The sequence below is a fragment of the Phasianus colchicus genome, chromosome 4, assembly GCF_987193195.1.
Source record: "Phasianus colchicus chromosome 4, bPhaCol1.hap1.1, whole genome shotgun sequence".
In the NCBI taxonomy this organism is placed as follows: domain Eukaryota; kingdom Metazoa; phylum Chordata; class Aves; order Galliformes; family Phasianidae; genus Phasianus; species Phasianus colchicus.
The window spans coordinates 61217087-61240222 of record NC_143439.1 but is presented as its reverse complement, the minus strand read 5'-3'; the positions used below and the strand labels follow the sequence as shown (position 1 = coordinate 61240222).

Genomic DNA, 23136 nt, shown 5'->3' with positions numbered 1-23136 from the left:
GTCCACACATTTTCAGCTGAATCAGTAAAGCTACACCAAGCATGTCACAGTGTTAAATTTAAGTGCTTTCAAAAGGACATCAATAAGTGCATGTAAACACGAAGATTTTCCCTACAGCAAAAATTAGCATGCAGTCCATCAGCTTTTCATTTGCAATAGGGACAGAACTGAGCATACGTTCTATTTACTCCTTTAATTATTAGTCCTTTCTGGCTTCATAGTGCACGTTAGCCCACCCCATGGTGAGTGAAATCAGAAGCTGAGGAAAAAAGGCGTGTACGTTTAATGCACAAAACAGATGGAAGCCAAGTATTCCCAAGGGAAACCAAATCTCCTTGGCTACTCAAAGTCCAGTGTTCTGCACTCTGCGGAGTTTTCAGGAGAATGCTTGAGATATAGAAGAGAAATTTAAAAAAAAAAAAAAAAACAACACAGAAAGGGCAAAAAAGTTTTCAAGGATTTTTGTAGGGACTTCATTTGAGGTCAGACTGAAAACTCTGAAGAACAGAAAGACACACTGGCACACCCTTATAAAAATAAGGAGCTCATCCCCCAATCCAGTGGCAAACTTACCATGTTAAAATCTAAAAGATGTTCATCGTCATTGGGTATTTCCTTTACATCTGCAAATTCTCCTACACCATTCTCTCCCTTGGCATTTGTGTAACACTCTTAGAGTGGGTGGGGAGTGTTCAGAGGAAAAAGGAAGGAAAAAAAAAGAAGAAAAATTGAGGAACACCATTATTTACATTGAGCCAAAATAAAAGCATCTTGAATGGTAGTTTTAAAATTCACACTCTAAAATCACTTAAACTCTGTGCTCGTGGAGGATTCTAGTTTGACATCCATAAATAGCTCAGCGTAATCTTACTGAGGCGTCATCAAATCTTTGCTGGATAACTAAACTGATGTTAATAATAATACTGCTCAGTTAATGAAAACATCTACAAAATACAGCACAAAGATGAAAAACTACTTTATTATCAATGGTTCCATACATTTCTCAATTCTGATACTGCACAGTGTTTCAGATCATTTATATTTCTACACCCACACAAAATATAGCATAGTCCGATACTGACAGAAGCTCAAAAATTGCAAAAGATAATGGCTGTAATTTCTATTTTCCAGCATAATTTTCCATATGTAATAACAGTATATATAAATATATATGGATTGCATGCATCACTGTTCATGCGTATATAACTATCCATACAGGAAACTCCATATTCGTGAAACAGTAGAGTATAAAGCTCAATTCTGGCACTGTATTAAGCAGCTCCTGGACTTTTTTTTTTTTTTTTTTTAATTTAAACACTCTTTTCCTCCAATGAAATAAGGTAGTGAAACACCGAGACAATTTGTGAGTCCACCAGCAGATGTCAGCAATAAGACGACAATTCACTCACAGGAATTAGAGGATTACTCTGCATAAAATACGAATTCACAGTTCTGAGTCACTGCATTTGCTATTAGACAGATAGTATCTGCAATTACCACCATGGAAAAGAAGACTTGACAAGAGGACACTAAATAAATTCACCTTCTAAATACCACGTATTTTTCCAGTCTGATAAGCCCAGGAGGCAAACCCTGTAGGCATGAACCCTTTCACAGCACAAACACACCTCTACAGCTGGGAGCTCATTAAGCAAAGAAGTTTCTGAAGGTAACCTAAACATGGTTTAGTTGGCTGTACTTTAAGGTGCACTCTAAAAATAATTCAGTAATAATATTACTGTCTACTGTAATTCCAGACTATTAAAAAACAAGGTCTCTGATAAAAAGTTTGAATTTCTAAAAGCATCAGATATCCATCAGTTTAGTATTATTATTTAGACTTCTAGTATTATTTAGCCTTCTCCCCAGAAAAGATAAACTGGCATGCAGAAAAATCCAGAACAACAAAAAAAAAAGCTCTGGATTCTGTTGACGGAATTCCTGGCCTTTGGCCAGCTGTCAGATGTTACAAATATTTGGGAGGAAACAGAGAAAGCTAGAAGCACACCTGCTTTTGCCATTGAGCTGCCTGCCACCAAGGCTGGGCTTAATGCTCAGCATGGGACCAAAAAAGGCCCAGACTGCCACTGTGAAGGGTGGCCAGGAGGCAGATCCCTCTGCTTCCTAGCTTGAGAGAAATTCCTCACATTCACCAAATAACTAGCATGTTGTTTATGCAAACCTATAAAAGGCAGTTATGCTTTTACATTCCGGTGAAAATTAGTTGCCTACACGTTGTACACACTGAAACATTCAAAAAATGTCATCAAGTATTTTCAGAGTCAGAGGTTAACACATTCTATGTAAAGCCAAACTCTGGAAGTAAGTGAGTCACAAAATAGTAAGACTATTTTGAAAGCTCTTTCACTTAAGAATTAGTTAGAAGCATGCCTGAGGTTTAACTGCAGATCTAACTTAGGAATCCCAGCTCTCTCTCAGATAATTTATTATAAAAATGTACTTCCTTTTTTTTTGTGTGTTTTTTTTCTGTTTAAATATAAGTGGTAGTTCTAACTCATCTGTAACAATTCAAATCCACAACAAAGACCACTTAATTCTAGGCCAGGTGCAACAGTGAATTAGTTCAAGCATGCATGGTTTCTTACCTTCACACTGTGACACAGGAAAAAGGGGAGAATAGAGCGCCTTTTCCCACCAGCACTGCTTTTCCTGGCTGCCACTCATTCTCTGCAGATCAGTATTCAATACAGAAAATTGTTTAGACAATAATCACGCTTCATTATGCCATAAATAACATACTTACATGAAAAGGAAGAAAGTGATGTGACAGTCAATTTGCTAGGTCACATAGGTCACACTGTTCAATTTCTAACGCTAATGGGAAAGGACTGTCAAACTACAGCCATTACCTGAACTACTACAGCCAGTACGAACCCAGTCAGAGGCTCCTACATAACAGATTTGGAGCTGTACAAACCCAGAACAAAACCACAAATTCCAGCTTCACACTTTATAATCTCAGTGAGAACACACAGATATCCAAGAGATGAAAAATGAAACAATCTTAGCCAACATGATAAATCGTTCAGTGTAAAAGAAAACAGAAGAAAGTAAACAAAAACCAGCAAAATTGAAGGTCTGTATTCTGGAAGGGTGAATAAGCAGTACCATTACTATAAAAGCAATAAGAGAATTAATGTCAGCATGAGGAAAAATTAGTTACAGGAGTTATTTTTGCTTATGCTAAAAATATTCACTAAAAATGCATAAATAGTCTCCCCCACAACATATTTCAGTGCTAACTGAAGTTTACCAGGGCCTTTTGTTTGTGAAATACTGAAGGCTTAGTACACAGGTACTTCCCCAGACTTATGATTTCAACTATGGTAACTGCATTCCCCCTTATAAAGATGCCAGCTCATAGCATCCCCTATAGATATTAGATAGAATTCATACGTATGGTAGCAATATTGCTACCAGCTTCTATGAAGTGCTAACAAATGAGTTTCAATGCTGAATATCTATCCAGTTCCCTCCTCTGTAACCCTGAGAACATTTAAGCATGGGAAATTATGCAGCCTCTTTTTCACAGAATCACAGAATCACTGAGGTTAGAAAAGAGATCCAAGATCACTGTCTACCTACCACCAATATTTCCCCACTTTTTGTTCCTCTTTAATCTACTGCAAAATTATAAAGCCATAAAACCTGAACTTACAAATTGCTATTTCTGAAAAAATGGAAGTCTTTCTCAAACCAACTTAGGAGTGCCATAATAGCAGCATCTTCCAGATGAAACTTTTTTCTCATGAAATCCTCCTGCAACAGATCCTGAAATAATCATGCTTTTTCCTATCACAACACCCCCCTTTCAGAATAAACCTCCAAAAGCAAAAACTCCAACTCTAGAAAAAGGATTTCTGAGGAAATTAAATCATAGTCAAAAAAAAAAAAAAAAAAGGCCAAAAAAGCCCAAGGGTTTTTGAAGCAGAATTTAACAGGAAATACACACAGGTAGAAATAAATGGAACCACAAAAATAAAATCATCACTCTGCTGCTGACTGCATAGATATCTAAACTCCACCAGCACTACGGTTTATTAACTTCAGAGCTGCTCGTGCTGCTGATGTCACACCTGCACTCCTATCTCCATGTGATGTGCTGGGTGAAGCACAGCAGGTTACAAAGCCAGCTTGAGGCTGATGGTTGAGGGTTTAATGAGCTACGGATTCCTTGCTTCCCAGGCTGAGCCACCATCAGAGCCGACACGTCTGCGTCAGGAAGACAGCTCAGTGACTGCTGCTGGCCAGCTCTGCTCCTCATCCTGCCAGCCTTACCCAGTATCACAAGTGTGAGAGGAAACAGGGAAGAGAAGCAGCCCAGCAGGGCAACAGCTTAAGCTCTGACCTGGTGCTCCTGGCCCTGCGATGATCCCCATGGAATGACTTACTGCTAAACCAGCTTTAAGGTCTGATGTCTAAAACTAAGGGATATTTGTAGAAAGATCTGCTACCAATACTAAATCCAGCCAGGGTTTGTCTTCAGCAGAGGATGAGGGCAGGAGCTGTTGTCTATACATTCACTGAAGAAAACCATTTCTTCCTTTAGTTGTTTAGATGTTTAATACAATTGCAGTTTGTCAGTAAACATGAAAAACCAATTTAGCATTCTTTCTTTTAAAACTGTATTTTCAGCTATACCTCTCCTTTCTTGTACACACTCTTCCAGTGTTTTATGAAAACTTGTTTTAAATTTTCCAGTCATTCATCTGAATAGCTGTTATTCTCGAACTGTACTAGCATTAGACATTGCAAGGGGCAGATTTCCTCTCTCAAATCGTTCATATTATTTTACTTTTATCTTAAACAGAGCTCAAAGCTAACAAGGCAAAACCATGTGCAATGACTGCTTCACTCCCAGCTTTGCTGCAGGTCTGGGAGAAGACTGACGGTTTCCTTTCTTGCATTTTACAGCTAGAAAACTGAGGCTTTCCTTAGAGTCTCTGGCAAAAGATATGTAAAATCACTTGAGGACTTCAGAATCCACAGAATGACTACAACATTACAGTTATGCAAGGCTCACCCGTCCCCAGCTCCTAGCCAAGTCAATCACAATTTTCTACTAATTTGCAGTAATTAGGGTCAGAATTGCAGTTACATATAAAAACTAAAACTTCAGTTATTTTCTGCGTTTCTGTTTCTGTCCCTCACTCATTTCTCCATACAACAGCGGAATAAAATCCTGTTAATGTTTGCTATTGTTTGCATAATAGTGTGAAAGAAGAATAAAACAGCTCCAAAATTTTAACTAGCATTTATATACCCTTCATCAGCAACCTGCTCCTTCCAACATCATTTTAAGTCTATCTCAAATAAAACTTCCTCAGAAGTTCACCCAGCAGCAGGGCTATCCATGTAAGTCTTTCATCTAAAATTTCAAATGAAACCTCTGGTTTCTGGAACATCAGTACAAATATTTTCTATAGAAATAAAAACATTCTTTTTTTCCTTCTAAAAATTCTCATGCTGTTTCAAAGATGTAATTACAGTGAAACAACTCTGCAGTTCAACTGATGCAGCAAACACGGAAGATTTTGTGAATGTAAATAGATAATGGCCACCTTGTAGAGCTAGTATCACGATGCAAGTGCAATCTAGTGTTTTGCTAAGGGTACAAGTGAGCCAAATAGAAAATGGTAAAAAGACCGTTTCCTGCCCCATCAATGCCATTTCCTACAGCAAACGAGGTTTTCCTCACCTCTCCCATCCACATATCTATTTGAAATAAGGCAGCTAAGGAAGATTACTGTTCTACACAGCTTCACTGTATGGCTGCTCTCCTTGCAAAACTGCCATGGAGAGTAATTAATGATCGTCCAGCAATAAACCTGCTTCTGTCACATCTGCAATACAAGGTTTGGTTACACAAATGATACATGAGGCAGATGGAAAAGCCAAGGAACAAAATGCAGGAGAGACTCTGGGGAATGTGGCATAGGTTTCTTCCTCCCTCTTATGCATATAGAAGTTATAAAAGGGAAGTTCATGTTGACAATTTAAAAAACAACCACTAAGTCAAAAACAGTTGTTTTGGATTCCCCCCCCCCCTCCCCCAGAAAAAAAACAACAAAAAAACAACATCTCAGAGCTGGGGTTTACAGTTTAAAGAGCCATCTAGAACAAGTCTTTGTTTCAAAGGCAAACTGTCTTGTCTTACTCTTCAATAGTACTTCAAAGCTCAGAGCTTTTTAAAAGAGAAAGCTTTGCTAATCACTTTGTCCATCACATTGCCTCCTTCTTTGCCCCCATCCTTTTTGTTCCCTTATACATGCAAGAAACATTTTCAGTCCCTTCTATCTTTGTTTTATGCAACCATAACAACTGTCAAAATTCTCTCCTTTACCTCAACAGATATTTTTCTCCTACAGTGCCGACTCTGTACATGAAGTTGCTTTCTTCATCTCTTCTATTTACAGATGTGAGAAACAGCATATGTAACAGCTTTCCAGATCAACAGTAAGACTGAGACCAAGATGAGATGGAACACACTTGGTTTTTGTCTGTCAAATCTTTGACCTTTCCAAGCACTGTGAATATTTAGTTTTGTTAATTATTTCCGTATTTCTGGTTAAAGGTTGTAATTGAAGTTAATAGAACAGTGATTCTAACCACAAATCTAACAGTGTTCAGCTTCACGTAAATAAAATGTTTTACCCAAGTACAGAAACATTACTGCCAATTATATGAAATTCTTTTTAATAGGCCACTGTAAGACCACTGTAAAAGGAAAAATACAGGTAGCTAAGACTTCTTTGACTGCATTTTTTTCATAAATACAAATGGAAAATTACACAGATATAATTTAACCTGCTGTTACAAAAATCAACACAAACACTGCATGCCTTTGAGCATTATTTTTGCATTCTTTCCAGCAGTTTTATTCATCTACTTTCTATAAACTTTTTTTTTTTTTAATTTATCAGTGCAAAAACATGACTCTCAAGTTCAATTTATTCAATTCTCTGCCTCTCTCTTCAAGATCTCTGGGGCAATAAAGATTTGCAAGCCATGACGTCCAAACTCACAAAATGTCTCAAACACAGGGCATTTTCATATACATAAATATATATGTATATATATACATACCAACAAGTGAGCTGACAAACACAAATAATTTAGAAGTCACAGCAGCAATGAACCTATCGAGTCCCATTCCAAAAGATGAGATTCAAATTGTATTTCATCAGCTACTCTGGGAACATACATCTGGCTGTAGTAGTCACAAAGGAAGCCAACTCTAAGCTGTATATTCTTAAAGTCTGTCAGTCTTCTCATTTTGGAGCATCACTGAAAACACACCTGTAAGGGAACTCACGAGGTCAATCATCTCTAGTTTTGCAGTGCCAGAATCAACTACAATGCACTGCTCTTAACAGATATTTGCCTAGACTCCAAGACTCTTCAAGACAGTATTTCTATTGCTTCCCTAGAGTAATTAAGCCTTAGAGAAAGTTCATTTACTTGTTAGAATTCTTTTCCCTGCAATCTCCCCCTTGCTTAAGGCTATCACATCCACTTCCTTTGTGTACAGCAGAGTTTGCGGAACAAACACAACTCTTTCCTTATCTTCTGTCACTGCATTCTCCTTCAAGTTTCTCTTTTTTTTTTTTAGATGAAACCTCCTCAGTTCCACCACTCTATTCTCCGAAATGGTGATCTTTGTGCTGCACTTTTCAGGTTACCTTCTTTCAAGAAAGATGACCAACACTGGGCACAGTGCTCCAGCTTGGCAGTTTCAGATGCAGAGAAGGAATTACTTCCCCTCCTACATAAAGACACTCCTACTTACAGATAAAATGTTGCTGTCTTCCGCAAAGTGTGGCATTGCCAATTTATGCTCAGCTTTTATCGACTTGAAGGTGCTTTTCTGTTTACTAAAATTTCCTTGTCTGTCCCTCCTCACATAGTGCTCATGAAGAAGATTATTTTTTCTTCAGAAGTTTGTATTTGTTGGTGCTGGATTGCATTTTATTTCTCTGATTCAACAAGCTTTTGATTCCAATCCTGCCTTCTGGTGTATGTGCAGACCCTTCTAGTTTGATATCATCAGAGATTTTCAGAAGCATAATTTTCTACGCCCCCAACCACAAAATTAACAATCTCCCTTGCCAGATGGAAATACCTTCAGTGCAACAGAAAGCCTTTAAAAGATGGAAACGTGCTTGACTTTCATGTATTTTCTGCCTTCTGTGTGTTCTCAAGTAAGTATTCTTCTAGACTATCTTCAAATTAGCTGTTTCTCCCCTTAGTATTCAGGCTAGGACAAGCTGAAACCATGTAATTTATTTGTTTTTCCTTCCCTTAGTAAATTCACCAAGAATTCAAACCATCAATGACACAAAATGCATTAAACAAGACCTCTCTGACATTACTTTCTCATAGTTTCCCAGACTTGTATATGGTGCCTCTCAGAAAAATCCCTCTTCGGTTACTTTTTCTGTTTCTGATTTACCCGTAGAACTTTCAGGTAGATCAAGTCTTTACCCTACTGGCTTTCTACCTTCTTTTTTACTTCAAAACTTTTATACAGACATTTTCAGCTCCACTTTTTCCCTCTACTACAAGACAATTTCATCCTTCAAAATCTCAAAAAATTATGTCTTATTAATTAGAAAGTTAGAGCTTAGAGTCCTCATCATCTTCCCCAATTAGCACATATCAAGAACTACCAGGACCAACCCTTTCTCAGATAGCCTCACAATGACTAATCCTTTTAAAACAAAATACCTTGCTTTGTACATGGATGACAGTGTGTTCTTGAATGGATTTTTTTTTCCCACTTAATTCTTCTGGTTTTAAGGCATAAAACAGACCCTCTCTATTTTGTCTCTCTCTTACAACTACCTTGGGGCTTACTGCAAGTTATCCATACACCATTAAGCTCAGAACCAATGTAAGTCACCCCTCCTTTTTTCTCTTTTGCCAGTCTTTCCTAAGGAAGTCAAATACCAATATCCCATTACTCCAATCAAAAAGTACCTCAGCACATCTCAGAGGCCAATTAAGTCACGAGATCCATGAGCACTGACGTGATTTTGCTAATCAAATTCCATCACCCCATGGGTACTTGTTAGCACATTCAGACCTCAGAAGTATAGTAACAATCCCAACAGAACCCACAAGTTCATAATGAGGACGATAAGCATTCTTAGGGCTCACCTACTAAATCAGAGCCCATGTAACATGTATTGATACAAGTTCCAGTGTTATTAAAGTCAGGCACCATTAACAGGGCATACTTACCCATAACTCCACAGCTAAATGGTAAGAGCATTTACTTGGAAGATCATGGAATGTACCTCAGTGTCTTTATTATTTTTTTTTTTAAATTAAATCTTAAGACTAGGTATATAATTCAATTTTAAAGAACTTCTGTGTGAGCTATTGGCACATTCCTGCTGTAAAACATGCTATAATCCTGAATGGAATGCTAAATAAGGTAAGAGGGAGGAAACTCAGCCAAACTCTTTCACATTCTTGTAAATAGGAGGTACTGAAAGACATGTGTTTGCACATGTACGTAATACAGGTTTATGTGATGCAAAACCAATTCATCCACCATTACATCATGATCTACATTAATATTTTCAAGTTCATTACTTAGGCAAAACACGGGAGATACTCATATCTCAGAACATAACTCAAACATTGTTAGATAACAATGAGTTAAACAACACGTTTGAATTTTATCATAAGTCAATAAAGTCTTATTTTAAAAATCCTTTAGAAATACTGACTGCTGCTAATCATACACTCCCCTGCATATGTGTGGTGTGTCAAGAAGGAATGTCTCTCCTAAATGATTTTAGTTATACATTTTTAATATTGATTTTAACACTGATGAAAATACTACTACTCCTACCAAGAAACAAATTCAAACTAACTGTATGACACTTGCACCTTGCACACAAAATAATCATCATCTTTACTAAAACTTGCTGCATAACCAATACGTTAGAATCTGTTGTCTCACTGCTTGAAAACTTTTAGTATAGACTTAACTTCAATAAATTTAAATGTGCGCTCAAGTTAAAAAGCCAATTACCATCAGATATGCATTAACTGCTCTTACACAAGCCCAGAGTGCATGTACATTCTCTTGAGACACACTATACATAGGAAGGCTAGCTGACCCAGTCTTTCTGAGTTTAAGTTGTAATCAGGCTCCTTAAGTCCCCTAGGAAGAGCTTAATTTCAAACCAAATTGGAGTCTAGACTACCAAAAGTACATGACCTGAGAATGGGAAGCAGTTAGTTTTACTCGTGTGGCAGAGAATATAAGGAAAATAGAATATTAGAAATTTCTGAGCAGTAATTGGTAACCCAGTGCTTTTTTCAAGGCTTGTAGCTATCATAAACTTTGAAAACCACTATACATTTATACCAGGCACATACTATTTTCTTGTATGGCTAAGTCATTGAAAAGAGCAAATCATCCTCATGGAGCACTAAACTTCAAGAAAGGAGATGTGTAAAGAGGCCGGAAGGAAATTCTCTCTTCTGCTATCACCATTTATTCATTTATTACGTTCTACCCTATGATAAAGCTAGACAGACTCTGTTATGCCTGGTTAAAGGTAATTTCCAGAATCTCTTCTGACATACAGCCTTGGTTTATTCATTTTATTGGTGACTTTAATCACAAGGCCTGGCACAAACAGAAAATCCCCAGACTCTGGAGAAGCAGGAAGCCACAATTACTTGATTCTGTTGCACAAGCAGCAGAAACAACTTACTGAAGGGAACAGAAGCAGCAATAGTAATTAATTCACAGGGGAATGAGAGGAGCAATAAATGAGGAAGAAAAAAAAGGAACTTTTTCATCCAACACAAAAGTTTGCTTCAGTTTTAGCAAGAAAATGGTTAGCCTCCCCATATATGATTTAGCATCTCAAACCAGTAACTAAAGAGTATACAATCAGCACAACACAAGCTGATTGCAATTGTTCAGTTAAAAGCAAAGGATTCCTTCCTAAAGGAGATACTACAACTGCCAGGTACGCAGAGGAAGAGACTGAAGAGGAAAAGACCACCTAAGATTCACCTTGTAAGTATCCACACAATTTCTCTGGGTCAAATACTGCAGATCAAGGATTTTTTTCCTTCAAGACCAGAAGGAGCTAACAGCAAGAAAAGCTTGGCTACATATGGCTGGAAGGGTATTTTGCTTTAAATCTTTACTTAACCTATGACTACAATTAACTGCGTGAAAACTCTGAGCTTTGCTCATACTGAGGCTTACTTACAGTGCTGCGGTAGCAACGTACATTTTGCATCCATGTTTACTTCATTTTATGTCTAACACTGACAAGAGAACACTTTATCTTCCAGGCAATTACCCCTTTTCCAGAAACATTTCTGTGCCTAAGCTGACATGCGATAGTTCAGCTCCACAGTCTTCTCCTTGGAAATAGTAGAACTCATACTGACATTCATATTGAGAAGACTGACTTCAGATTTTCCTCTTCGTATTTTAAAATAGGCATGAATCAAAACCAGTAATATTTCACTATTCAAAGTTCATGCACGCTTTAACATGTTATATGTAAATCATAAACTAAAAGCTTAATGTAAACAGATTCTAAAGTGTACACATGCACGTATTTCCAAAGCTATGCAAGATGACACTAATGCCTGAAAATGGTTAATATTTCACAGAACCATATAATGATTAAGGTTCAAAAGGACCTCTGGAAGTCATCATGTCCAACCTCCTTGCTTGAGCAGGGTCATCAAGAGGAGATTGACCAGGACTGTGTCCAGATAGCTTCCAAGTATCTCTAAGGGAGGAGACTCCACAACCTTTTATGGCAACCTATGCCAGTGCTATGCTACCCTCACAGTAAAAAACAAACAAAAAACAGTTTCCTGATGTTCAGGCAGAACCTCTTGTGTTTCTATAGGATATATTTTTCTAGAGAGCTATACAACGACAATCATTTAAATGGAACTGTCACATGACAAATTGCTGGTTACCAGCTGTTAGCTGCAAATTCCATAATTTTACACGTCCACGTACCTCTTCAAGCTCTCCTGAAGAAACAGGATTATCTTCATAAGTGGGGAAATGGCATCCTGCTTTACAACTGCAAAACCTGCTAGTCTCCTCTCGCGGCTCCACTATTCTGCAGTTTACTTTAGAGCTCTCCATTACCCTCCCATCTAGGGATTCTTTCATACTGCATTCTAAACATGGATCTTGGTTTCCTACTGGTAACATCCCAGCAGACTCTTCTTGGGAATCCAGTGATGTTTGTGCACTCTTCTCCATTCCAGACTTTTTTAATCTGGGAAGAAATTTTCCAGATTCGAGCTCTGATTTTCCATAATAATGCCCTTCTTTTTCTGCATCTTCTTCCAGAGGTTTGAGATCTGCTTGTGGATCCTCAAACACATCTACTTGAGAAGGGACAGCAATACTTCCCTCATCTTTTTCTGACTCAAATTCTGACTCACTTCCACCACCTGGAGAAAGTTCAGATGCAGAAATTGGGCGAAAGTGAGTCCTTGGAGAAATCCTTATAGCCCTGTATTGTGTTCGATCAACACCACATATCCTGGGATGTAAAACCTCACTGTCTGAATCAGAGCACAGAATTGACTTAGGTTTAAAGCTAGGGCTGAAAGATGCAATTCCTTCTGGCTCAAATGAGCACTCTACATGAAGAACTTGAGAAAATGGATTGTTCAGGTCAAAGGAAGAGAATGAGTATTCAAGCCCTGGTTCTTCAACTTGAAAGTTACCACAAGCTCCCAGTAAGTCTTCATGGAAGATAAAAGAAAAACCCTTATTTAATCCATTATCTCCACTCTTTGATTGATCGCTCTGTTCAAATGACACAAATGGCCTCCATAACTGCCTATGACCAGGGGCAAAGCTATTACCTGGAGTCATAAAAACATCTGTACCAGCAATTGTCACTACATCAGAAGCTGCACATTGCAATAAGCTCCCTTTTGAGTGACTAGGTGGCACCACTGCCCATTCTCCATCACTGTTAAATGTTTTCAGCTCCCCATAGACACCACCAAGTATAAATGAGTTTTCTTTATCTTGGTTAACATCCCAAGGTTTTGACGGTGTAGTATAGTCACCACCATCTACTTTTGATAAATCATTTGAAACAAACGCTCTCTTCTCTAAATTCTCTTTTTGACCTTCCCAAAGGTGATACTCTGATCTCTGCACTGCTTTATTGGGCTCCTGGAGGGTTTCAACTTTTGCTTCTGTATCCAAACAGCAGCAATAGTTATTTACATCAGCTGAAAACAATTCATCTTCTATTCCTTCTATTTCTAACATTGCTGCAGAATTTCTGTCTGTCATATTTGTCCAAATATCTTTAATAACCCCTGAGCTGTAGCCATCTCCATGTGGACTGCTTGCACTACACCCCTGTGTAGTTTCAAAGTCTTTACTTTCTGCTTTTTGTTCTAGCTGAATACCACAGACAGATTCTAGCTTAGATTTTTTTTTGAAAATCAAAGCGGGCATTTCTCCTAAAGTTCTAGCTTGTTGCTGGCAGGTTTCTTCTGGCAAAAAGTCTAGAATTTCTTCATCTACATAACCTGAAGACACTCTAGGAACTACATAATTAATATCTTCTGCATTAAATTGCGTGGATTCTTCATATGGAATATTTAAAGTCTCATTGTCTGAACGTGTTTCTTCTGAGTGTGACCATGGACTACAAGTTCTTGTTGAAAGATTGGAACAGTGTTCATTTTCATCGAAGGCACTATTTTTGGTCCATATTAGCAACCTAGACTGTGTTTTCCCAAGAATATTAGCAGTGCTACTAGAATCTGCATTTTCATTTCCCAAGTTGAGTGTTTCAAAAGAAAACGGTAAAACAGAGTTACTGCATTGCACTTCAAACACTGAAAAACAAGAGTTTATACCAGACCCTTCATTAATATCTGAAAAGAGCTCTTGATTGCCAGCAAGCATATGTGAATTAAGCATTGTGCTGTCTAAGATGGGGGAGAATCTGATAGGAGAATCTCCTCCAAAACTTTCTCCATCTGCATCGCCAGAACTAGAAGATGAACAGCACTCCCAAAATTGAGCTAAATTACTAAGGTCTTGCAAGAACCACCCTTCAGCACCAACAGAGCTGGTTGAATCTGTCCATATTGCACTTTCCCCTTGCAACTCCATTCCATCTAACACTATGCAACATTCTGCCTCAAAATCATTTTTTTCTTTACTCTTCTGTCGAATCATATTTAAAATCCGACTCTCCCCTTGCATCGTATCTGAGGCACCAGGATCCAACATGGATTGATCAATATCCACTTCATAGAAGTGTGTTAGTTCTGACAGATGAACATCATCTAAATATTTGTCGTCCTCTGGTTGAGAACAAACTGAGGTCCCAGCGAGGTCAATATCCTCATTTAGAACTGCAGGCATTTCTACAAAGTGACCATCGATGAAAGTACCTGCTGCGAGGTATGTTTTATGAACATTATTGTTGCTAATACAAAGACCATGCACTGATTCAGACAACTCTTCTACAGCCTCTGATGTTATGCCACATATATCTTCTCTGTTGCGGTACGTAGTCTCCAGCTTGCTTTTTCTGCTAAGAGGAACGAAGTACTCCGTAATAGGCTCAGTATACCACAAGGGTTCTTCTTTATATTCCTTTTCATTTCTGCTGTCTATGTACAAATCTTTTCCATCATTACCGCCAGCTTCTTTTCTTCCAATTTCTTTTAATGGCCTTTTACCTCTTTTGCTCAGCTGTTTGATGGACCCGCTGCTGCTGCTGCTACTGCTTCCACTGTGGACTTTTCTATCGGCCTTTTCACCAGATTTCACTGCAAGCCTGCTTTGCCCATTACGCCCTTTTTTATTTCGCACCTCTCTTGTTTTGTGTCTTACTTTAATGCATTTCACTGATGCCTTGTATTCACCTTGATTACCACTAGAACTTGAGCCAGCCTCACTGGATCCAGATGACCAGGAGCGAGGACGCATCTTTCCCTCAGACTTATGTCGGACTTGTTTTTTATACAAAACAGGCTTATCTTCAACAGCGTTGTTACTAAACTTGTTTTCTTTCTCATTTTTACTTTTCTTCTGCTGGGTTCTTTCGTGTACAGCGGCAGGTACTTTATTACTTCTGTCTTTAGTTACTTCACTTTCACTATTGCAGTCCTTTGGAGAAGATGTATCTGTGCTAGTTGGTGGAGCAGTGGATGAAGATGAGGAGCTAGAGTAAGAGCATACTTTGGATTTATTCCATACAGTCATAATTTCCTGCAGGCAAACTGGCTTTTCAGAAAGAGGAGGAAATGCTTCATAGTACCTAAAAGTAATATAAAAAGGTGACATTTGTATCTTAGAACTTCAGACAGGCATTAAAATTAGAAAGCATTACTAAAAACACATCAAAACACTGCCTATCTATTTGTCAAAAAAAGCCTAGTTTGTGCTATTTATACACACACCATTCACTGCCCTGTTTATCTGAATGATAACAAGGGGGAGATTAAGATAAGCTTATATTTATACACTCATGCATGTTTTAAAAGATACTACAAAGTAAAGCTCCCATTTTTAGAAAGTACTGAACTTCACTGTAGATGGAAATTGTGATTGCTTAAAATAGTGAAGGCCTGATCCCAAATTTATTAGATACTGAAGCTATTTAATAGCTATCTTAAAAGTGTGCAACTTAAAAACATAAATGAGGAAATCCTCATTTTCAGTCAATTCAGTTCTGAATTTCAGTTGTCCGCTCTTAACTCTACATTGTAAAACATGGAACGTTAGCTTCTACATAGTTTGTTCCTCCACTTATAAAAAATGTTGCAAAAAAAAAAAAATCAAACATCAACATGGGTTTGCAAAGGAAACCAACATGTCCCAACTTCTAAAAAAAAAAAAGTCTTAGCAACGCCAAAAAAAAAAAAGAAGGTGGTATTGCCTTACAGTAGTATAACACATGTAACAGCTCTGTCCAACAAGGACAAGATTGAAGCAGCCTATGTTTGACAATAAATAAATTCATGCAGATTTTCCAATGAAAACCTTGTCAAAAACATTCAAAAGTCAGTAAATCAGTTAAGTTAAATGTGAATTAACAGAATCAGCTTCCTGAAGAAGTATTGTTCATTTAGCAATACTCCCACTAGACTGTTGCAAGCAGTGGCTAAGAAGATGGAGAAAGCAGTATCTCCAAGAAAAGTCAACCGCAAAGCTCCTGGATACTTCAGTAACACCAGACTGAGGTACTTGGTATCCATTAGGTCACTTTGGTTATGAAGAGATTAAGGATTATAAATTTCTGCAACAGAAGTTCAGAACATGGAAAATTCATTCTCTTCTTGCAGTTTGTCAATCCATGCTTTTTAAGGGCTTTTAATTCTTCTAGCTGACTTGGTTTCAAGGAGACTAAAATACAGTATTGGTCTGAGTTCAGCTTATAGTCAAAAGAAGAAGGAAAAAAAAATAATCAGGACTTGCTTATACTTAAATATATAAGATGAACAAAAGAAGATGGCAGGAAAAAAACAAAGACTGCATCATATCCACAAAACTTCAGATTTACCACTAAATTAACTTCATTGTTTTAAAATTCGAATATAGAAGGAGAAGAGAGCTGTTATAAGATAGATTAATAAAATATGATTAAGTTAATAATAATAATAAATGCATACATTTCTACTTGATCCTTTGCTGTGGGAGATAAATCAGCCTCAGGAGACAATGAGCCTTCTAACTTTTTGTGAATCTTCTCCTCTGTTTTGGAAGAAAATTCCAAATGCTTAACAGAAAAGTTCAAAAAGCCAATACATTTTATATCAGTACTAAACAAAAAGCACCAGGACATACATCTATAATAGCAGTACGTTTTCATAGAATACTGTAAAGTAACAGAGCAATTTATAGTCTGAGCATTAGGCATACAGAAGACACAAGTTATTACCAAAGATTCAAGATTTCCACGATTGTCTTGCTGGCCTGGCAAATTTCACCAAACTGCTAGCAGCTGCAGGCCATTTTGTGGTTAGCAATGCCCCCATTAGGACATTTCCTATTGAGATTTTAGTTATTTCGTATTCAAATCCTATCCTAATCATACATTACTACATACAAAAAACAAGCAAACCAAAACCCAACAATTTAACTGAATATTTTTATGAACAATTGCATGTCACCAAAAGGAAGCATCCTTGCAGTAGTTGCTGTGTTTTGGGAGCATATAAAGGCATACTTCCTAAGCAAAAAACAACTCTGATTTTTAATTCTTTATATTAAAATGTGTAAATTAAAAAAAAAAAAAAGACAAAAGAAGCTGTGAAATGCATACAAATGTTACTTTTTTTTTCTGAATAAATGGTCAGCACCATTTTGGCTCAGCAAGGAAGAGTCACAACACAGTTCTATTCAGTACTGAGAGACAAGTGATTAGTGTTTAAAAGCAGAAAAATGAATCGAAACAGCTAAAATCATTCTTTAAGCAGACAAATACTTATTCTTTATTGTTCATTTTACTGTAAGGTGTCAGAGGGTGCTGCTGTGTGCATGAACAAACATTTACGTGCAAAGAATTCATACTGGAGTAACAGCAATTCTATATCATGCCATATGCTTTAGAACAAAGCCCCCATTACTACTCCCTTAAAGGCCAGGAATTTCAACCACACCTCCATTACACTTATTTGGATGATTTTCACAGAAGAGCTAGCACAGAGTAATTTGAGGCCAACCTATTCCTCACAAATATCAATATATAAGCCTGATTTATTTTCATTTCTTTTGACAAGAAAAGAGAACAATGAACATGGAGTATTTACTAAAAAAAAAAGAAGTGTTCTTTTTCCAAGGAAAATGCTATTCACGAATGGCTTATTCTTAGGTAGACAAAGCATACTAGTGTACAATTGTTGGAACTGTATGCAATTCTTTGAATGAAAATTATTAATGTTTATTTTTAAATTGTGTTGCCTAAATGAAAAATTACACGCACAGTTAATACAACACAAATACCCTGAGAAGTTTGAGGGTTTATTTCTTACCTTGCTTACTCTGAAGGTCTTTCAGTTTGGAGCAAAGCTCCTCCACTAAAGTTTCAATCCCAGAGCTCTGCACAATAAACACCACCACAGAAATAAAAAAAGGAGGAAAAACAGAAAAACAGAAAACTTAGCAAAAAGGATATTCATTTTACATAAAGACAACAAAATACAGTAAACATGCCTTGGCAGCCATTTTCTTCTCCCATGGTAACTAAATTATTCCCCAGGTTTAAATCCATTCCTCTAAGTAAATTCATTAGAGGTAAATCCCACAAAATGAGAAATTCACACTAAGGTTTCAAGTCATGAGCATCACTGTATACCCAGGGCTTTGTCACACTTAACTGCACTGTATCACCTGGTTTGGCTGAGTGTCTGTGGATAAAATCCAAGAATCAGCCCATCACTAAGATGCATTTCAGAAAGCTAAGTCTGAGCCCTTTTGCTGCTCAATTTATACCTGTGAGAAAGGGATTGTTGAAAAGGATGAAGAAGGTGAAAAGTAGAAGACTACAAAAGGACAGGGGGTATGGAGGATACGTGCAATACATACCCTATTGTTCTGTCAGTTTGCAATGCCCAATTTTTTCTTTTTTTTTTTTTTTAAACATTGTGTTGTTCGGTTAAAAGAGCAGAGGGAAAAATAAACAGCTAATGCACTTTCCCTTATAAGCCTCTATTTGCTCCTTTATTCCCCCACATAAGCCTTCTTTACACTCAAATTTCCTTTTAAATCCCATTTCAATATTATTTACACATGCATTTGTTTTGCTTTTTCTATCTGCCTAGACTTGTGAGCAGCTCTAGATCAAACAACAGTACCAGAACAGCAAAATGCTGGAAGATAAACATGCATAAAGCAGAACAGTATGCTGCCAAGCGTCCCACAGGAGAAAACACCGTGCTGTTCTAACAGAATAAAACTTGGATGCCAGTCAGTGAAATACTTAACGCTAACCTACAGTCTGAAATGACAATTTCTTGTGGAAGAAAAGCCAGGTGAGTATTTTGGTACTCAGGGGTCACCTTTGGAGACTGCACTTTTCATAACTGCAAACAGAAGGTTGGAACCACAGCAAAAAGGAGCGCTGCCCAACAGAGAATGTGGGAAGCCACCTTCACATCACCCTACAGCTGGAAGTGGTAAATACGGAGCACTGGGCAGCTTCTTCCACCCTATGCACAGATTCCCCAGTAACAGCTCCATCTTGTCCCCAAACTGCTCGGACATTCTGAGACTTGTACAAAGCTCCTGCAGAATTACCTCACCTTCTGAGTTTGACATGTCTTGTGCACTCACACTGAGTGAAAACGCATGCTCTCCAAAGGTAACGTGAATCCCATGTCATTGTAAAGAAATGCATTCAAAGTTTAAGATTTGCTGTGTCACTGTGGTGGCGAATTTTGTTCTCCCATGATATAAGAGCTCCTCCTTTCTGCTGGCTACTGGCTAGAAATTACTGAGAAACGTATGACATTAAAGCATAGGTAAACTTTATGAAAAAGGAAATACTAAATTATACAGTGAACCAGCTTGTTTAAACCAGTGTCAGAAACATGCACTTGAAAAATCATATACTGAAGCAATGACGTACACACTAACCTCTAAACTTTAATTATTTGCAGTCAAGTGAGAAAGCAATTTTCTGTTCCTATCGGCACTGCTGCACCGAAGTACTAAATATGAAACTTTATGCCACGTACTTAACTGAGGATGACTTAGCAGTATTAAACATCAGAAGGTATCTCCTACATCAGTAAATTTACTAACATAAATTATTTAGAAACAACCAAGCAGCACAGTAAAAGGGACAAACCTACATAGCTGTAAGAATTGTCAATTTATACCTTTACCTCTTTTGACCCCCCCCTTCCTCCCCGCAAAAGGGCAACAGAGGAGGAGCTGGCCTTGTTTTTGCTTAGCTCTCAGAACTGTCTAACTGAATCGGCACCTGTAGCAAATTCTCAAAATCTAAGCAACTTAAGGAAGTGAATCTGTACAATCACGTCAAAACAAAAACAAAAAATCAACCCAAAACAGCAACAAAATGCTCACCATTGCACCGAAGAAGGGAAAACTTTTGGAATCAAACACTTCATTTCCTCCTGTACCATGAAACTAATACTCAAGTCAGCTGACATGCTGCATGCTTTCCTGCATAGCACTCCCATGTAGCTAGTGCTAGGTTTAAAGGAAAAAAAAAGCCACGAACAACTGTGCAGAATGCCAAGTCTCCAGAGACCACTTACTCAACCTCTTACTGCAGTATGTAAAAACAGGCTGCAGGCAATGTAATGAATGCCTCAGCAACTATCTTCTACCTGATTGTGTTCTTATCTGAATATATGATTTATTTTCTGAAATTTTTCATTGTTTAGGTCAATGCACAGCAGTTGCAGCAATCCCACTGCCAGAAAGCAGGATATTGCAGGATACTGGGTGAGCTGCCTCAAGTGCTTTTGATCAGTTTCAAATGTAATGCAGTCCCCAGATAGTACAAATATCAGAATACCTTTATAAGTACTTTCCAATATGGAGGTCTTAGCACTTAATTAGGATTGCTTTTGTAATTTCAACATGAAAGACTTAAATCTTATGATCATCTCTAAGATTATTTAAACTACTGACCCAGATTTCTACTAACCCATTTCTCTCATTCGAATGGCAGAAGATAGGGTATCATTTTTTTAATTCACAATTCCATCTCGCATATCAAATCTTCCTCCACACCAAACACATTTTATTCTGTCCTACTGTTTCCAATATCCTTCAAATTCTTTCCTCTGCTTGAACTTACAGCCAGTTCCATCAAAAGTTGTGCTTTTTGGCTTTTCATCAGCTGGCTGAAGCAAGGGAAGGATTACATAAAGGAGAGGTGTTATATTACTGGCACAGGAATGACTGTGCTAATAGATAAATTAAGCTTCTGAACTCACCCAGCATGAAAAGGAACAGTCAATCTGACTGCTCGAGTTAAGAGGACTCTCACTACTAGCCAGCCTTGCTTACTGACCAAAATGACTCCATTCAAAGCCAAATAAGTGCAGTTCTGCATAGCATGGAACGAGAGCAATTTAAAAAAAAAGAAAAAAGCAAACCTCACACACGTTTTATATGTAAATACAGGTGTATCAGCACACATTGCATACATTGTATATATGCAGGCATACACACACATCCATACAAATATATTTAAATAATGACATCGTTTTACATGCTCTCCTTTTCAAATTGAGCAATCCAAGAGATGGCAAGTTATGACATCAGCTTACAGCAACTCCACTGCTTTTGAAGGTTCACAGTCCTAAATCTATACACTTAATTACTTCAGAAATACTTCTATGCATTTAAGATATTCAGTTTAACTGCAACTACGGAAAGAAAATAATATTATGTATACAAAATTCAAGTCTGCTAAAAACTGTTGTCTTTGTAACAGTGGACACCAGCTATTACATTCTGAGAGCTTTAAGGAAGAAGCAGTCAAACATCAGGCCCTGTCACTTTAATTCTGGCTGACCTTTATCTCTGCTAGTGGACTTCTGAGCATTGCAAACGAGCACCACTGGGCACCATACAGAAGATTTAGTGGTTATTTTTTCCCTGGATTTGAGCACAACTGGTCACAACGACTTCATGTCATTTCTTCAATTCTATAGAAGACAGCACAGGCTAGCAAAATTTGCTTTTTCACTGGTTCTGCAGCCCTTTCCATATTCCAGTAATGATGTCAAGGTATGGCTTGCATACTGCGATCCAAAGAATGCCATGCAAATGTGTGCACTGATCTATAAGTCCGTACATAATCAATACCCCAAAATTTTGGACAGAGAAATCAAAAACATACCAAGGAAAAAAAGAGTTGTGGTATCCACTATTTAGAATGAGCTTTCTAAACCAGATGTACTGTAATACAACTGCGGAAATAGAAAAACTGATTATAAAACTCAAGAGGCAAAGATTGTAATGTCACCATTTCTCTCCCCTCCCTTCTGGCCTAGTGAGTGAATACTTCTCTAGCAGCTCTGCACTGCATGCTCCGAATGCACTGAACATGGCGCGCTACTTGAGGCCTGCAAGGTATGAGGAAAGTTCCTTCTTCATCTTGAGGGTTTTTTCAAAAGACTGAAGCTTTCTATTTCAGTTTACCTCAGTGACCAAACCAATCACTAATTTTCTCCTTGATGTCTGGAGAGCTTTCTAACTTACACTTTTGAAACAAGTCTCACTTTACTTCCACATTTCCATATTTCAGTTCCACAGAATTGCACAGGGTTGGAAAGGAGCTGTGGAGGTCACCTGCTCAGACTCCCTGAGCGGAATACTGACACTTCTCTCACAGAATACAAGTTCAAACAATCTTGAAATTAAGGTTAATCAATAGATTCATAGTCTCAAATCATTCTTAGAACAGGCCATCAGCCTCTCCAGACAGACACTGTCCTTTGATCCCAGTGCACCAGGACTGTTTTCTTGGCACGCAGCCTGTCACCAAGTGAAGGATTAGGCAGCTATTCCATATGAATCAGCTGTTAAGCCACGTGAACTGAGAAAGGCACAAAATGTGATTCACTGCAATCACACATCTATTTCTCTATTTTGTAGAATGAAAAGAACTAGGTAATGTCTAGGTTTCCATTTTCTCAAATGCAAAGGAACCGTAAGAAGCACCTCAGACCGCCTGCAGGATGAGAGCAGACTGACTTGCCTACCTATGGTCAAAGGTGCTCTGCACACAAAGAAGTGGGAACCAAAACCGAATACCCCCACTGCTTCCACAATTCCTGATATTTCCACCAGAAATTCCTCCATTTACTGACACAGTTTATGTTTTTCTGAGGTTAAAAAATTTATTAAACATACATGAGGAAGAACTTACTCCTTCCCTTGCTATTTGCATGGAGAAACTGCTACTTAAACTCAATATTCTTGGATCTGCTATTCATCTATACTAGGAATGTTCTATTTATCTCCACTGTGTCTGTAAGGCTGTCACTTCAGAAAAAAAGTCATGGGTGAATTCAGATATGCATTCCTTCCATTTGTGCTTGATGTCCTGCATCTGCTTTAATCAATCTTCA

General features: G+C 37.8%; 1 protein-coding gene across 4 annotated transcripts in view; it reads right to left on the bottom strand.

The window, feature by feature from the left end:
• The window catches only part of KIAA0232 (KIAA0232 ortholog), a 64902-nt gene that overhangs the window by 2691 nt on the left and 39075 nt on the right, over positions 1-23136 (bottom strand). For 3 of the 4 annotated variants that reach the window (XM_031588352.2, XM_031588351.2, XM_090139692.1), the window contains exons 4-8: positions 18055-18121; positions 16693-16774; positions 12041-15338; positions 2607-2688; positions 574-671 (exon numbers count right to left, since the gene is read on the bottom strand). In XM_031588352.2, coding sequence (XP_031444212.1) covers positions 574-671; positions 2607-2688; positions 12041-15338; positions 16693-16774; positions 18055-18121 — 3627 coding nt within the window. The other variant, XM_090139691.1, reaches the window with a different exon arrangement.